This window comes from Brassica napus, chromosome A4 (assembly GCF_020379485.1).
Source record: "Brassica napus cultivar Da-Ae chromosome A4, Da-Ae, whole genome shotgun sequence".
In the NCBI taxonomy this organism is placed as follows: domain Eukaryota; kingdom Viridiplantae; phylum Streptophyta; class Magnoliopsida; order Brassicales; family Brassicaceae; genus Brassica; species Brassica napus.
In genome coordinates, this window is record NC_063437.1 from 2,248,981 (window position 1) to 2,267,766 (window position 18,786).

At 33.6% G+C, this 18,786-nt stretch overlaps 3 protein-coding genes across 3 annotated transcripts; 2 read left to right on the forward strand and 1 right to left on the reverse strand.

The window, feature by feature from the left end:
- The first annotated feature begins 11,341 nt into the window (after positions 1 to 11,341).
- On the forward strand, positions 11,342 to 13,348 carry LOC106445227 (WAT1-related protein At3g56620). The gene is made up of 7 exons (XM_013886744.3): positions 11,342 to 11,616; positions 11,697 to 11,759; positions 11,857 to 11,973; positions 12,104 to 12,332; positions 12,447 to 12,605; positions 12,694 to 12,845; positions 12,946 to 13,348. The coding sequence occupies exons 1-7, from the start codon at positions 11,429 to 11,431 to the stop codon at positions 13,166 to 13,168; spliced, it is 1,131 nt and encodes a 376-aa protein (XP_013742198.2). The 5' UTR covers positions 11,342 to 11,428; the 3' UTR covers positions 13,169 to 13,348.
- Positions 13,349 to 13,438: 90 nt separating this feature from the next.
- Positions 13,439 to 14,306, forward strand: LOC125608083. Its single transcript, XM_048777940.1, has one exon. The coding sequence runs from the start codon at positions 13,904 to 13,906 to the stop codon at positions 14,267 to 14,269; it is 366 nt and encodes a 121-aa protein (XP_048633897.1). The 5' UTR covers positions 13,439 to 13,903; the 3' UTR covers positions 14,270 to 14,306.
- Positions 14,307 to 14,477: 171 nt separating this feature from the next.
- Positions 14,478 to 17,418, reverse strand: LOC125608082. Its single transcript, XM_048777939.1, has 5 exons — positions 16,871 to 17,418; positions 16,111 to 16,223; positions 15,661 to 16,035; positions 14,944 to 15,580; positions 14,478 to 14,863 (listed from the first exon to the last, which is right to left on the reverse strand). Exons 1-5 carry the CDS (start codon positions 17,094 to 17,096, stop codon positions 14,781 to 14,783), a joined length of 1,434 nt encoding a protein of 477 aa, XP_048633896.1. The 5' UTR covers positions 17,097 to 17,418; the 3' UTR covers positions 14,478 to 14,780.
- Positions 17,419 to 18,786: the final 1,368 nt, after the last annotated feature.

Consider the following 18,786-nt stretch of genomic DNA (forward strand, 5'->3'; position numbering starts at 1 on the left):
GGGATCTTTATTTTATTTTTAATTAATTAAAATATAAACTTATAATTATATAATTAATTTTTATACTTTTCACCTGCACTATAATCATAAAATATTATAATTATGTAACTATCGTAAACTAATGTGGATTTATAACAAATTATTGAAATTTTATTTTATTACTTTAATTTCTGAAAAAAAAGTTCAGATTTTGATATTGAACCGGTTCACCGGGTTTTACGAGTTTTACCGGTTTTTACGAGATTTGATGGTGTAATTCAAATTCAGTTTTTAGAGAAACCCGGAACATGAAGATGGATGAGTCACGGTTTGACCGGTCGATCCGGTCGGGTTTTCAAACACTGTACAAAACAATTGTAGCTTTATTTATAAATAAACTTACTAAATTATCATATTTTATTAAATGTTAGAAAATAATAATTTAAATTAAATATTTAAACCAAATATACAAATTCTTATTTATAAATAATGAGATTTAAATTACCAAACATCATAGATGTATTCATTGGAATAAGTTTTACAAAATATTAGAAAATAAAAATTTATAAACAAGTATTAATTATTTTAATTATATTACTTATTAATAAGAATAAAAATAAAATATACTATAATATATATGTTTTCTATCAATGTGAATATTATATATGATTTTTAGTGAGCAAAGAAAATAGATAATACACAAATAATATGTATATCTAGTTGTTGCAAACATAATATATATAAAAATATGAATATGTTGAATATATATACTTTTATGTAAATGTTTTATACAATTATTTATATTCTATAAAATAAATTCGTTTTAAAATAAATTATTTCAAAAACGAAAATATTAAATTTTACTTTAAAAGATGATAAATTCCCTTAGAGAGCCCTTTTTAGTTTATTTTCACAAAATTGACCTCAAAGAGGAAAATAACTAAAATAAGTTTTATTAATGGGTAAATATGCATTTATACCAAATGGTTAACTAATCTAGACTTAAGGTTTAGAGTTAAGAGGTAGAGTTTTGGGGATAGAGTTTCAAATTTTAAAAAATTAAAATTAAAATTTTCAAAACAAAAAGTGTTATTTTGGTCATTTTATTTTAAAGTGATATTTTGTGACAAAAACTTTAAAATGTCTATTTGAAAAAATTGCTCTTTAAAGATTTATCTATTTAGTTTCAAAGTGAATAACATGAATTAATAAAGTAGGCTATCTATTAATAATTAATAGCCAAAATAAGTAAATTTATATGAGCAAATTAGCTCAATATACTGAAAAAGATGGAATACCATAGAATGGGGGAGGGAAATGGTAATGATGGGGGGAAGAAAATTAAAGAGAAATAGGGTATGGAGTGCAAATATGAGAGGTTTGGTGTGTAGAGTTTAAATTCTCTTTATATTATTGGTATGCAAATGTACAGTCTTTTTTTCTCCGTATTTGCAGATCAAAAAATTTATGTGTAATTTAATATGCATGCAGATTTTTTTATTTTTTAATCATTTATTTTTGATCAGCAAAAATGTGCTAAATGGCAAACAAATTGCAATCCAATCTGCATAAAAAATGGTCTGCATTTATTATTCTGTGTTATATTCAAAGCCATAATATCTACTTCAATTATATGAAAGATATGAAAGCTCGACAAGATTGCCCAAATGATTGGACATTTTCTTTTCAATATTATTGGACACTTATGAGAGTCATAGATGTTTATGTTAGTCTTAGATATTTATGTTTTTCCATGGATTCTTTGACCAAACCACCTTTTGTCCTTTTTCCATTGATCATCTGCAGTAGTAAAGAAATTGATGTTACAGCCACGAAATGGACAAACTGGTTTCCATAATACATTTTTGTGAAGGATTGAGATTTTACTTTTTGAGGTGTTTTCTTAACTCACGCATGCATCTTTCTACTCGATAATCTCATAACCTTTACGTTACATGTCAATATCTCAATACATCCATTAGATATTTCTATCAAACTCGTGGATAATTCCAACATGATCAGAACTAAAGTTGACGATCCATATCCCACACCCCGATTGTAAAGAGCTTAATAATGGATCAGAGTTTGAGACTTGATTTCTCTAATTTCTACAAAGGGCGGTCGTTAAATGTACCACTAGACGTTTTTATCTTTTCTCAAAATCTTCTATATGAAAATATTAGGGTACTGGAAACGAGATGATATACTACAACTTGTTATGGGCAAAAACAAATATCAAAGATCTAATATATCTTCGATTCCTTTTCATCTAAAATTAAAGGATAATATTATATTATATTATAAAAGATGGAGAAAAAGCTCGAGAACATACATCTTTTCTATAATTTGGGAAGGTGTTTGCTAGCGAAACGCTACACATAAAATTGCAAAGGTATAAGTTGTTATATGTCTTGTTATCGTTAGAAAAGAGAAAAGGAGCACATACGACGAGAGAAGTAGGGTGCATAGTTGCTTTGATTGAAAAATAAAATTAGAAATGAAAACTTTTGATGATATAAATGTTTATGAATATTATCTATGATTAATCTACGTGCACTGTATTTGTATGTATCAGTCAAACTTCACTATTTGCAAAGCTATTCTTTTTTGAACACTTTTGAAAAAACAATATACTTGTTCCTTTTACCTTTCATTTAATTATATTTATTTAAAGTTATAATCTCGTTTTAGCTTAATCTTTGACCATCAATTCATCAACAGTTTGGGTTATGATATTTTGAACAGTGTCCTAATCTAATTATTTGGTATGTTTAATCATTACCATTTACAAGACTGATAGCTTTTTGTTGGTTTATTTTATACCTGATACCCAACAAAAAATGAACTAAACAAAATCAGATTATAAGTTTAATATACTTTCATTTCCGTTTTAATGTTTAGAAAATGAACTAACAGAATAAAAAAATGGAATATGTCAACGAAACTAATAAGTATTTTTTTTTTCTATTGAAATGATGTTTCTTAGAATGGATAGAAAAGTTGAAGTTGAAGCATACTCAAATAATTATAATATAGACAGCTGAATGTAATAGTTCAGAAAAGAAAACACATGTCCTGTAATTTTTTTTAACGCCGGATAATTATGCTATTACAACTATGAGAAATATTACAGACGATTCTACAGTCGACAATTATACATGTCGTATGAAGATTCACGCCTGATTGCATCACTTGAGCCGCCATATCGGATCCACGCTTGACGATATTCTTTGCGTCATGTTGTAGATCTCTTATAAGTATTTTCTCGTTTAATTCGCATAATTCCGCATTCTCCGAGAATTAAAACCCAGATCTCTTAGTGTAGAAGCATTAATAAATCATTGGTTAAACCATTGGTCAAACCACCCAGATGTCCTGTACTTAGGCATGGGTTTTCGATGTCCTACTCAGGTTCGATCAGATTAATTTGGATTTTTAGATTTTTTTTTTGTATATTATGTTCATAAGTCCCATTTAAATTTTAGTAGTTGGTTGGATTCAGTTCATTTTTCTGAGTTGGTTCAGATCGATTATAACCAATATATGAAACTGCCCAAAAAACTTTTTAAAGACTAAAGAAATTAATCAAAAATATTCAAAATAAATAAATTATTATAAAAATTTATCTGAAAATTAGTTGAATTACCTAAACTAAATTAAAATATCAAAATTATTTCAACATATGTAAATTTAACTAATTTCAGATATTTTTGATTCCTAATTCAAATTTTGGTTCAGTTCCTTAATTTGAAAGTACCTAGTTCTTAGATCTGTTCTTATATTTTTTTTTATAATAGTTCGGATTGGATTTTTATTTTTTTTGGTTTGGGTTTGGTTGGATTTTGGGTTGGGTTAAAAACACCCAAATCTAACAGTGATTCTGTAAATATGTAACGAGCTTGCAAATATGCATTGTGAACTTTTCTTGAATCATTTGTAGTATTGTTAATGTATAATATTGTTAAGATATAATGTTAACTTTCAGCTCAGGAATTGAGACAAAGGAAGGGGAATAACAGCAAAAAATGTAGAAGCAATATAAAGAGGCCATCTCGCTTTTCCAAGTTCCATAATTTTCTTGCGTTTTGTTCATTTACGTAGTCAATTCTTTATTATTTTTGTTTTTTCGCTTTTTTTTCTCTCTTTTAACGTACTCCATGCTTTTGGCCGGTGGAATCAAAACTATATTTTATGTTTTTTTTTTTTAACTTTATTTTTATCTTTAGTTTGTTTTTCCTCTATATTTTTACAAGCCTTTACCTTGTCAATCCACGTGAGAATCGTGTTAACAGAAATGATATATTCTATAAGATAGAGACTCGCACGGGGAAGATAAAAAAAATATAACACAAAGAACAAGGGAAGAGAACAATCTATGTTTCGGTTCAATTTTGGTTTAATTTTCTCCCCTTTTTATATTTAAATTATATTTATATACAAATCAACTTTATTATAGGTTGGTGATCTTTAAAAATCTGCATATATTTATAGTTTAAGAGAGATTTGTATATATAAATTTAGAATTGGAAAATGTGATGTTATTCGTTTGAATATCAAAATATATTGGTATAATTAATATTGGAGTATATATATTCTGACAATGTAAGAGGTTATATTGTATACTTTTAATTTGAAAAATACTATGAATTATGGAATATAATCGGTTGTATATGTGTTAATATGTCTACCACGAAGTCATTAAATAAATTGTCGGTCCAAAATACGAGTGGGAAGAGATAAATTACAATGCTGGAATATGATTAGATGCCCATTTTGATTTGTTTGCCTCTTTGTTTCCATTTCTCTTTGGTACCCAAACGCACCCACATTCTTCATCCCACTTTCATGCTTCTTGTCTATCTGTTATTGTATTTTTTATAATCAAATCTACTATATCAATTTTATATCGAGAATTTAGCATCTATATTGAATACCCATGTTTTATTCTCATCGGTCAGTTTATCTCGTGTGATCATTCCAATATAGAAGTGATTTATGAATCTATGTGAGCCATGAATTTGGAAGCATATCATCCCAATTCTCTGAGCCTAGAATATATTCGATTTTCGAATGATTATAGATATATTATCTAAGCATTTAGAAACAGTGGCACCAGAGCCGTGCCTGAGTACAAGCCCATCAAATATATGTTTCGGTACATGTATAATTAAATATATTTTAGGACCCAATTTGAAAAAAAAACTGATTGGTTCATTTGGCTTTGGACTAATCGTTTGTTCAAATTTGTTGATGTTTGATTCTTTCACCATACCAATTTTACTAAATATTATACTAAAAAGTCAAAAATAATTCTTTGCTTCCAAATTCAAAAAAGTCAGGTACGGTCCGATGTGATGTCGACACGTGCATACACGACAGATCCAGATAATAAATACATTACGATAAATATGAGTTTTTGTTGTCGCTAATGTCTAAATATCATATTCATATGGTACGCTGCATTAACAGAGCTCTAGTTGAGTCAGTCCCAAAGATATTATGTATGCCTCTGATACATATACGACGATCATTAAAGTTGTACAAACACAAAGATTATAAGAATTAGCACTTCTTATTAGATTTAAAAACTCTCTCAAAACTAAATTTTTCAATGTGTTTCTCTTGATGGAACATCTCTCCATGAGAACTCTTTATATAGGACAAAGCTACATATTTTCCTATTAATAATATGGAAACATTCTTAAGCTTGATATGTTTTTCTTTTTCCTTAACCCATCAAACTTCAGTTTAATGAGTTAACTTGCTCCTCAAATTAATTGGAATTATCCAACATTCTCTCCCTTAATTCCAACTTGAATCTTAGGTATGTTGATCTTCTGAACTCCGATGAACTTGCGCATTGCTTCGAACTTGAGGTATGCTTCACTGCTTCTCCATGACTCTCTCTCTTAAGCATCCTATGGTGCTTCGATATGATATTGCATCAATCTCAGATTCCTCCTCTGCCTTCAGAATTTTCAAACTCCTGTGCATTGGAACGTGAGTATAGTTACATGACTTCATCTTCGTCTTGACAAGTATACTTTGCGTGTATCCTCCTTGCTTGATTCGAATGCCATCAGCTCCTTGCGTTACTTCTATACCAAGATAGTATGTAAGCATCCTAAGGTCTGACATCTCAAATCTTCTTGACATATCATCTTTGAATTTCTTGATAACGTTGAGCGAAGTCCCTGTTAAAAACAAATCATCGACGTATATAGCTATGATGAGAAGGTACCCCTTCTCTTTCTTTTGATATACCGCATGTTCATTGGTGCACTTCGTGAACTCCATCTCCTTGAGAACACGGTCGAGTTTGATGTTCCAAGCTCTCAGAGCAACTGGTGCACCAGTCTATTTCACACCGTTCCATCTCCATTCCTCTTGATCTTATAGATCCACTTCAAACCTATCTATTTCACACCTGTCGGCTTCTTGACGATCTTCCAGGTCTTGTATTTGATGATAGATTTGATCTCTGTCATCATTGCATCGATCCATGCTTGTATCGATGCACCTTCGATGTAACTTTCTGGTTCACCATCGATGGTGAGTAAGAGTCTGCCACCTTCAACTTCAGCGAGTAGGATGTAATCATCAAACCGCTTTGGTTTTCTGATGTTGCGGCCATATCTCGATGTTACATGCTGGTCTTGGTTTGCATCGTTGTTCTCTGCTACTTGATCTTGTTCACTTGTGTCTACAACTTCTTCTTCTTCGTTATTGTTTTGCTCTTCGTGGTGTTGGTGATTTTGATGCTCATCACCATCTTCTTCTTCTATAACATCGATATGAGGAAGCTTGAATGATCTTGGTTCTTCGTCCACGTTTGTTGATAGTGTAGACCAATCCTAACTTTTCTTCTCGTCAAAGATTACATCTCTACTAACAACTACCTTCTTCATGACAGGATCATAGACCCTATAAGATTTTGAACCAGGCTGTGTCCCAAGATTGATCACCATCCTTGATCGATCATCGAGCTTTCTGAGATGTGGAGCATTGATTTTTGCGAAAGCTACACACCCAAAGACCCTTAGATGCTCAATGTTTGGTTTCTTAACATATAATATAAGCCTTCGTATGGAGTTTTGTTTTCCAAAGCCTTTGTAGGAATGCGGTTTATGAGATACGTTGAATGACGTCCTGCTTCTCCCCATAGCTAATTAGGAATCTTCATACCTTTCATCAAACTTCTAGTCATCTCCATTAGTGTTCTATTTCTTCTCTCGACCACACCGTTTTGTTGCGGTGTATACGGTGCGGTGAGATGTCTAGTTACACTGTTTTCTTCACAAAAATGAATGAACTCAGAAGATGTGAACTCTCCTCCTCTATCGGTGCGAAAAGTCTTGAGTTTTAGCTTCATTTGATTCTCCACATACTTATTGAACTTTTTGAACCGATCGAACGCTTCACTCTTCTCTCTAAGCAGCATCGTCCACATATATCTTGAGTAATCATCAATTAAGACGAATACATATCTATTATTTGCTGGTGTTGGTGGTGATATCGGACCGCACAAGTCACCATGTACCAACTCTAATGCGTGTGATGCTTGATACTTTGCTTTAGGTGGGAAATACTTCCGAGTTTTCTTTCCAACCAAGTAAGCGCTGCACACATCTTTCTCGTGTATTACCTAAGGCATCGCTACTACCATCTCCTTGTCTACCATATTCTTCATGACTCCAAAGTTCACATGTCCTACCCTTGCTTGCCACGTCCATGTAACACCAGTTTCTTGTATTTGAAGACACTTAGGATATTAACCTCATTGGCGTCTTGTACAATCGGTTTGGTTGCCTTGCGACTTGTACTAATAGCCTTCCACGGGGATCTTTCAGCATCAGTAAGTCTTCTTTCATATTAACCTCACAACCCATCTCGTTGCTTGTCCAAGACTTATTGTTATTGTGTTTTAGATTAGGAATGTAGTAGATGTGTTTAAGTGCTCTTCTCTCCCATGTTTTTCCGATGAACGTGATCGAACCTTTCCTAACAACCTCGACGTTTGATCCATCACCAAATTTGACTTTGCCTTTGATGCCCTCGTCTAGGTTTGATAAGAACTCTCTCTTGCTTGTCATATGGTTACTTGCACCATTGTCAAGGTACCATATACTTTTATTTCCATCGCATTCGTCAAACCTCTTAGGAAACACTCTCTCTTCGTTGACGAATACTGCTTCATGCATATATAATACATCTTCTTCTTGTGTTTCCGTTAGGTTAGCTTCTTCTCTTGGTCGTGTAGGACAATGTGACACGAAATGTCCCATCTTGTCGCATCTCCAACATTTAACTTTAGAGTAGTTCTTCTTGGTCTTGTCTGAAGCTTATCCTCCTTTGTTATGACCATCAGATACATTAGACCTTCCTCGTCCTCTTCCTCTTCCACCATAACCTCTTCCTCTGCCTCTTCCTCGCGAGTTGTTATGGCTTCCACGACATTGCGTATCATTCTTCACAAACATTAGCTTTGATTGATCATCTTGGGTTTCTTCTTTTACGCGTTCTTCGAAAGCTTCCAATCTCCCAACAATGTCTTCGAACCCCGTTGAATTTAGATCTAGCACTTGTTATAATGAAGCTACGATGTGAATGAACTTCGTTCTTGGAAGTCCCTTCAGAAACTTATTTACCATCTTCGATTCTTCCATTATCTCTCCTAACGCGGGTGCTCTCGATGCTAAGCCTGAAATTTTTCCTGCGTAGTCATCCACCGTGTTTATGTCTGCCATCTTCAGTTTGTCAAACTCAGACATCAAAGTTTGTAACTTCGCTTCTCTCACGCGATCAGCACCTAGGTTACGGGATCTGATAGCTTCCCAAATATTCTTCGATGTACCATGTTCTCCTATCTGAAGTATTAGCATTTCCGGGACTGATTGAAATATTAGAGCAATCGCCATATTGTTCTTCTTTGCATCATCGCTCCCTGGATCAATAGTATCCCAAACTTCGTATAAACGAAGCATCACTTTCATTCGCATCGACCATATGGTATATTTAGTTGATGATAGCATCGAACATCATATGTCCTTCTTCATCTCAAGACCTTTATCACGTCCTTGAGAATTGTTATTATCTCCCATGTTTTGATCGAGTTACAACTCCTCTTGTAAATGATCTTTGAAACCTGGAGCTCTGATACCAATTAAAGTTGCACAAACACAAAGATTATAAGAACTAGCACTTCTTATTAGATTTAGAAACTCTCTCAAAACTAAACCTTTCAATGTGTTTCTCTTGATGGAACATCTCTCAATGAGAACTCTTTATATAGGACGAAGCTATATTTTTTCAAACCTGGTTCTGATACCAACTAAAGTTGCACAAACACAAAGATTATAAGAACTAGCACTTCTTATTAGATTTAAAACTCTCTCAAAAATAAACCTTTCAATGTATTTCTCTTGATAAAACATCTCTCAATGAGAACTTTTTATATAGGACGAAGTTACATCTTTTCGTATTAATAATATGAAAACATTCGTAAGTTCGATATGTTTATCTTTTTTCTTAACCCATCAAACTTTACTTTAATGAATTAACTTGTTTGTCAATTTAATTGAAATTATCCAACAGATCATTTAAAGTTATTATTCATTAACCAACATATTTTTTTAACGAAAACAATGTTTGATTTTTGTTTTTTTTAAGAAAGACAATGTTTGATATTAATCTCACGGCACCTCGTCTCCATAATTCTCTAATCTACCAAGTTTTTCACGTTCGGATCCACTAAATTAGAGGATCGAGAACTCTATCATAAAAATCTATGATGTAGTAATTTTTAATACAACTCTAACACTCAGAAGACAATCATGTGGATATTATGTTTGGTTAAGAAAATAATATATACTATCCTTTTTCTCTTTCGCTTTCTTGTAAATATTATTTTCTATATGAATCATGTGGATACTTAATTTCTATATGTTCCAACTTCTTCTGATATATCCACAAATTACATATATAATATGAATGATTCACTCTTTCGCCGAATTGATTTGGAGAGATGAGTTTGGAAAAAATCTTCCCAACTTTGTATAGTATCCAATACTCTCACCTAAAGTGATATTACTAAATTACTAATGCATACTCTGGAGAAGGTAATGGATGATGCCCAACTTGCTTTTTTTATTTTAAATTTTAAAATATTAAATCGCTAGCAACATAAGGAAGCGCCCCGTAGCCCGTTTAAAAAATAAAATAAAACATATATATCACAATAAACAATAAACTGTTGAACAAAAAATTACTGAGATGTGCAGATCTTTTATTCAATATAGCTAACTATCTTTTAAAAAAGAATGTTAACTAATATATTTTATTCTTAAATGTTTTTGTTACAAGATGGTTGACAGAAAGATATTTTTTGTTAATATCTTGTGCTTTTTTGGAGAAAATGTTAATATCTTGTGTTCTACGAACACTTTATGTAACTGATGCGGTCCATGCAGATGAATGCATGCATTCATTAGTTAAATCCACTTTTTGTAAAAATCACATATAAGTTGTGTACCATTCATATGGTCTTGCGTATTAGTATATGTAAAATATATGGGTAGACCCATAATCCCATCAGTTAAATTATCATTTGAAAATTGTGTGTGTTTGTGTTAATTGCATCAGCATTCACGGGGCAACTTCGATGATCACATCTCTATCCCACAAAAAAAAAAAATCCATTCACTTCAAAGCAATTTGCAACATCACAGATATAATTTCATCTACAGAACCCACAAACAACGTAAGCTTGGGTCCTACTCTGTTTCTACTGCCACTTGTAATTCACTCCGTCCACTTGTGTGTTTTGTTTTGCTTTCCCTAAAATCCCAACGTCAGACTAATAATTATAATGTGATATTGGAGGCGATTGTGTGTGTACTACTGGTCATTACGTATGCATTTCTATTTCCGTAATTCATCTATTTATTTCAAGTTTTGATTAAAAAATTTTACTTTTAATTTTTTTTTTGATAATTTTTCTTATTACTTACATGTTAAAAAGATTAATTTCAAATCTTAAATTGTTATATGAATTTTCATTTGTTGTTTAAAAAGACTAATTTAAGATGACTTTTAGTTTATTGATTTATAGTAGCACGATTATTGTGTTACTATCTTAAAATGTTATCTCCATTTCATTTTTCCTTATCTTGAGAATAGTTTTGATGCAATTCCCCTGAATATTTTTATGAAGATAATTATAAGAAAAAGGAATAATAAAATGTGAACGTCACTAAAAAGAAACTGATAAATAGATGAATAAATAATTATAATTAGAAAAGAAACAAAAAGGCATTCGAACTCATCCGAATATGATGCTCTATATATACAAAGAACCTCACACCACTTTGTTCATAGGAAGAGCACAAGCCAACCCCCACAAGTGGTACTTCACCTCTATTCTTATAAAAAAAAAAATTAAAAGAGAGATATGGTGTTAAAGATGTCGGAATTAGCTAAGCCCTACTTTGCAATGGTATGCCTCCAATTCGGATACGCTGGCATGAACCTCGTTACCAAGGTTGTGCTCAACGGCGGCATGAACCATTTCGTCCTTGTGGCTTATCGTAATGCCTTTGCCACGGCCGCTATAGCGCCTTTTGCTCTTCTCTCGGAGAGGTAACATATTAGTTATATATATACTGAAATGTACAAAGATCGATTCCCTGATAGAAGTAATTTTTATTTGGATGCTTTAGGAAAGTGAGGCCAAAGATGACGTTCCCGATATTCATGCAAATATTTCTACTAGCGGTTCTTGGGTTAGTCCTCTTGATTTGTATCATTTTCTCGAAACATTCGCTTGACATGTATATGAATATATTAATATTTATCTTTTTGGTAAATTCCTTACTACAGGCCTGTGATCGATCAGAACATGTATTACGCTGGACTTAGACTCACCTCACCGACTTTTGCCGGCGCCGTTACCAGCATCGTGCCCGCTTTGACATTTATCATTTCCATAATTTTCAGGTATTTACATTTAAAGCATAACTTAAAAATTAGTTATATATAATGGTAGGTAAATACAATTAGTTATATCATACAATATGGTCCGTTGATAATGATGTATGATTTAAATGTTTTGGTGATATAAAAAAAGGATGGAGAAGGTGGAGCTGAGAAAAGTAAGATTCCAAGCAAAAGTGGTGGGGACATTAGTGATAGTGGTTGGAGCCATGTTGATGATTTTATTCAAAAGTCCTCTAATCAACTTTCTCCGGTCTCACCTCATCCGCGAAGCTTCGTCGTCCGCCGGCGAAGACTACCTCAGGGCCACCGTCTTCCTCCTCATCGCTTCGTTTTCTTGGGCTTCCTTCTTCGTTCTTCAGGTATAAATTGTCTAAATATTTTTGTTTAACATAAGATTAAATAAAAATTAAATTTGCAAATTAATTAACATTTAGTTCTGACGAGTTAGGAAAATATATACTTTATTTCTTCAGGCAGCTACGTTGAAGAGATACTCATCTCATCTTTCATTATCGACGATGGTTTGCTTCATGGGAACCTTACAATCCACAGCCCTAGCGTTTGTGATGGAACCAAACCTTTCTGCATGGAACATTGCCTTCGACATGAACCTTCTAGCTTCTGCTTATGCGGTTCGTCCTTATGGTTGCATATATAAATTTGTGTAATATATCGAATTTCAATATTCAATTATTTGATTTGTGAATGCATATTTTATAGGGTATAATGTCGTCGAGCATAGCGTACTACGTGCAAGGGATGATGACGAAGCAAAAGAGCGTTGTCTTTGTCACTGCCTTTAACCCTCTTATTGTCATAATTGTATCCATAATTAACTTCCTTATCCTCGGCCAGAGATTATACCTTGGCGGGTAAGCAACCAATGGATTTTGACTAATTAGGTCACTTGGCACCATCTTCATATTGTATCTAAACTTTTACTAATTTTGTTTTCTAATTATGATATCTTAGGATTCTTGGAATGATGATACTAATGGTGGGAGTCTGTGCGGTTCTGTGGGGAAAGGAAGGTGATGAAGAAGAAGAAGAGAATATTGAGGAGAAATTTGTAGACGTTATAAAATGTTGTAAAGATTGCGGAAACAATAGTCTCTCGATGCCAAGAATTGATGAGGAAGTAGATGTTGAAATGCAATCTACCAAGAAAGATAAGACGGTGGTGGATTTGTTGTAGTTCTCGTGAGTAGAAAAATGTTCACGAGCTTAATAGATGTTTTAAATCTTTTATTTTTGTTACATAGAGGAGCAACTTTCTCTGTTCTATATTCTGCTCCAACCTTTTGGTTTTAGGTTTTGTTTTATAATCTTCTTGTTTATAGTAGAGTAATTATGATTAAATAAATGTTTAAAACTTCTTTCTTTCTTTTTTAAATTTAGACCAATCGCATTATAATTCAAATGTGTACTCATAAGAATAAGGGTTATGAACATACAGTTATATGATGATGAGGTGATGAAAGGAACTATGATGTAGACTTGTAGTGGCGGTGGAGATCATGCCCAACTTGGCACGATGATTAACACTATTTAAGCGGTGGAAATCAACACTAGTTAAGCTAAAAGTATAAGGATCTAGTATCTAGAGATGATGCACAACATACTAATCGATACATTTTTTTTGAAAATATTTTGTGTAACTTCTAGACCTTTGTACAATTACTTTTTCTATTGTTGCAAAAAAAAAAAAACAACATAAACGTTGGCGTTTTGCTAGTAACTGAAATAAAACGCATCACCTTTAGTAAATACAAGTAAACAATAATGACAATGCATAAGAAACATACCTTTCATTAAAACAAAATTCAAACTGTTACAACATTTGCTTCTTACATATACTCTCCGGACTAAAATTCAAAAGACGAAGCAATTGAAGTTTTGAAGAATTCACAATACAAATACATTTTATATCATGGCCTTCAAACCAACTACCGTCATCAAATCCACGGCTGCAGCCATATTCACAATTATAGCAATGGCTGCATTCGCATCTGCATCCACTGGTTTAGTTCAATCTCCTGAACAAGACCGCTACCTCAACCAATGTCTTGGGAAGATATCTTCAAGGTGTGCAATGTATGCCACAGCCGAAATGTATCACCATGGGCCGCTGAAACAAAACGGATGTTGTCTAGAAATTTATCACATGGGACAAATTTGTCTTAACATTGTGACAAGGCATGTGATCGAGGCCCTTGTTCCCAAACTTGAGCCTACTAAGAAACAAGACCTTATTGACAAAGCCACACAAATATGGTATCTTTGTGTCCCGGTTTAATTTTTTATAAATGAATTACCATTTACCATTCGAGTTATACTAGTAGAGAGATGGTGTTCTTTAGCTACTTTTTTTAATTTCTTGATATTGAACATTGTAAACAATAAAAAGTCATTCCGAGTCAAGATTGGCAGCAATGTTATCTCAGTAATAATAATACTAATGGATCATCATCATCTTTTTCCAGTGGAGAATGGCATATGTGAAAAACACAAATTGGATGAAATTTTATATACAAAAACAGATATTATATAGAAGTTTTTTTTTTGTTTCTTTCTCGGATGTTAGGTGCAAAGACACACTTTTGTGTTGCAAACCTCAACAGCTCTTTTACAAAAACTCTCTTCATTTTCCATACATACATTTTTGTTGTTGTTGGCCTTGTGTTCATCTATACAATTACATTGATGTTGGGACCAGAGAAGTTCTGCTTTTGAGAACTGCTGCTTCTTTTTTTACAGCTTGAACGTTAAAAGCAGTTTCTTCCTGGCGCTTTTTTTCTCTTTTTCTTTTACAGACAGATTATTACAACGGCTACTATTACAAGCAGCTTCCATGACACCCATCTGAAGGTTGGACCAATGCTAGCCGAAGCTGTTTATGAACAGAATAAAGATTTGAGATGAATAAACAAATCTATGGATCCAAATGTTGAGAACAGAAGGAAGACTTACATGGAGTGGGAGAAGGTGCGGGTGTTTTTTCACCTGGGGACATTCTTGCTGGAGGTGGGATATGAGCAAATACTACATGGGGAAGTGGGCTAGAAACTGGAATAGCATGATGATGACTTGCCGGGGTATGGTTTGGTGCTGGTGCGTGTTGCTGAGACCGGTGTGGTGCAGGAGTTGGTCCTGCAGTGTGATGGTTCAGAGCATTGTTTCCTTTTGGTCTCCTCCTCTGCTCGTAAGGGCAAGGAGGTGGGCTTCTCCGGTGTAAATGCAAGTGTTTAATTGGCGCAGATGCAGGTGCAAGGCTCTGAGCTGCAGGTGAAGGTTCTGGAGCATGTTCCTGATGGTGGTGATGATGATGGTGGTGGTGTTTGTGGGTTTCAGGTTGAGGAGAAGGAGAAGGCGAAGGGGGTAACGGTTTGACTGGTGAATGTGGTAAGATTGAGGAGAGACGGACTTGCTTAACCTTACCAAACACGGTGTGGTTTAGGCCAAGGTTTTTAGAATGGGAGCTAGTGATAGTTTGAGCAAGCTGCTTCAGCCTTGATGATGTTCCGAACGTGAGAAGAACAGAAGAATGAACTATAGTAGGAGGCGCCAACGTTGAGCCTCTGGAGTTTGACAAGGTTATGTACAGGTTCTGCAATTCAAAACAAAGATACAACTCTGAGCTTCTGAATCATTACCAATAATAGGCTGATCTAGTTGAAATGATTATACCTCATAGGGAGCCAGGTTTATACCCTTCTTCAGCTGGCTACTGAGTTCCTCAAAGTTAGATTGAATTTGGTAAATAGAAAAGTTTAATGTGAAGTTGAAGAGAAGCTGAGCTTTCTGCAAGGGGAATACAGGCTGGGAAGGGATCACAGTGATGCCTCCTGGGAACTTTAACACCTCAAAGAAGAAAGGTTGGCCAAACAAGGATTCAGTTAACCGGAAAGACAACTGATCTGTTACCAAAGATACAAAAGCTGCCTTGATCAGACTCTCAATCTCTGTAGGTATCTTAGAAGTCTTCTTCTTGGGGTCGATTGCAAAGATAACCATTGTTCTGTTTAGATTCCTCCCCCAGTGTTCAAGAGCTAATATCACAACCTGGCTCAGAAAAAGGAAGCATAAGTTAGAGAATGATCAAACATTGTCTACAATAAAAATTTACAGCTTAGTTACTTTGGTCATGGGAAAGCTTATTTCATCAGTGATATCATTCTCAAGCTGCAACAAATTGTCTTCCAAGAACGAAACTGGTTTTTCAACATCAAAACTTGCCACTATTCTGTGATCTGCAATAGAAACAAAACACCAAAAAGGAGACATATCATGACCATATATTATAAAAGAAATTGCAAGGAGAAAGTTACATAATCCAAACTAAAACAGTCCTAAGTGTACCAAAGCAAATGAACTAGGTCTACCTCCTTAATTGATTCCACCAACCAACTAACCAGCTTTGAGAATAGACATAAATAGAAACAAATCATTGATTCTTTCATGAAAGATTTCTGAAACCAGATCAATATTTTAGATCACCAACACTGAGAAAACAGTAAAGTTAATTCTTTTAATCCCAGCCAAGCTTAGAAAAACAACATTCTAAGGAAACATTTATAGATTTAAACTCCACCCTTTTAAGCAGTGTTTGATTACAGTACTAGTTCATAATGTTTAGGACTACTCAACTCTTACATATAAGTTTTAACATAGATAGATTCATAAATAACTAATAAAGAAAAACACCTAAAAATAGCCAATTCTAAGTCCAAAGTCAATGTAAACATATACATTCCCCTACATCATCTCCTCAAAAACTGAAATAAAATCCATTAAAAAAATTCATCAAAGGGTTGTCATGTTACAGAAAAAAAGATTCGAGCTTTATGACTCAATTCACCAAGATGGAGATCGAAAGGTTTGATTTTTATATATATACCTTTAAACCTTGGATCGAGATCTAGATCATCACGATCTGATAAGCCGAGGAATGGAGGCAACCAAAACACGGCGGAGAGAAACACGGCGGCGGAGAAAGCAAGAATCAAAACGCATCTGAGACTAAAGCATCTTGAGATCCGAGCAGAACAGCAGCTAGAGCTAGAGCATCTGCTTCCTTCGTTGTTCTCTGGGAGGTTCTGCTCCTCGTCGCTGTTCTTCCCCATAAGAAACACAAAGATTCATTCACGAGATCCTCCTCTGATTGGTTTTAGAATCTGCCGCCGCACCCATCAAAAGGCCGGCTTGTTCTCTGTGAAGGGGAGATGCTTCAGAAGCGAGGAAGAGAGGGGTTCGTGTCGACGGAGAGGAGAATGTGGTGGGGCTCAGGGGAGACGGAGGAAGGAAGGAGTGAAGTAGCTTTCTCTCTCTCTCTCTCTCTGCAAATGACAATAGGAACCTCTTTGTCTTGTGTTCTGTCTGTAGCTTTATCTTTTAGCTTTCACATTTTAACATTTGTTTTAGTAATTTTTATGTTCCGAGAGCAGTTGTGTAGTACTAGTGGGAACCTCGTGTCAGTTTCAAATTCGAATTTTCATTCTTTATTATTATTATATATTTTTAGGCAAGCTAAATAAAACAATGAAATAAACAAAAGAAAGGTAGAAAATATAACGGCAGAAAGATATATAAATGGCATGAGCATATGCTATTTTATATGTAATTATGATAATGTTACTTAATTAGGACGAATGTTATTAAGGGTATATATCTTGAGTTTATGAATTTTATACTAGCTTTATCTTAAAGATTTAAGAAAAAAGGGTTTATTAATTGTCAGGAAATTGTATAATTATGCTATTTTTCTCTAGAAAAACAATGCACACAAATATATATGTCTATCAACTAATTGAATGTTTTTGTTGTTGTTGTTGTATACAAGTCTTACATACTTATTCACTTGAATTCAGATTAAAACACGATAATGGTACTAGTTTAGATCATTGTTTGAATATTTGAGTAGGTGAAAAGTAAAAACAAATATGAAAAGTAAGAGATAAATATTAAAGAACGATAATTTTTGATGATGGGAAACTGTGTAGAAAACTTGGAAGTAAACTTGTTCAGAAGAAAAAGTAGTTGTGAAACTTCGATCACGGAAGAGACAAACAAAAAGAAGTTTTTTATTTTATTTTTGAAAGCTAACAAAAAGAAGTTAGGTCAAAGACTTTTGTCACTTTCCCTCTACGGCAGAGATCTTGTGGCTTAAAAGCTTCTTCTTCGTCGGTGACAATGAGTTTTAAGATAGAGCTAGTTTTCACGACGTTTGTCAGTTGTCTTAATTTCTAAACCATGTGTGGCTGTAATGCTATTTACTGCTTAGTCAATTGCAAACCGTGTGTGTGATCTGGCTAATACCACTCATTATTCACTGCTTATTCGACCAAAATATCAGCCTTAAGGAAAAAAAAAAGAGAGGCCAAAACTCAAATTTCGATTGCGTCCTATATCCAACTTACATTTCTAAGAAGATATATCTGCCTTATAATTCTGGTGGAACATACATAGCTAGACATTAAAATCAGAAAAATACTTTTTTTTAAAGGAATCGAATCTACCATTGAACTAACCTTGTTTGGTTATCTAAGAACATCTCCAACTCTTCCCTATATTTGCCTCTAAATGCTATACTAGAGTAAAATTAGCTCCAACCCATCCTTATTTCTTCCCCTAAAATAGAGATTGCTATTTTTTCCTCTATATTTAGGGGAAAAAATAGCATTCCTCTATAATAGAGGCAAACTTTTTTATTTACAAAATAGTCCTCAAACATTTTATGATTGTAACTAAAATACTTGTGTATGAAGAAATACAATTCTTACAATATAAAATCACACCTTTTTGTTTACATACTAA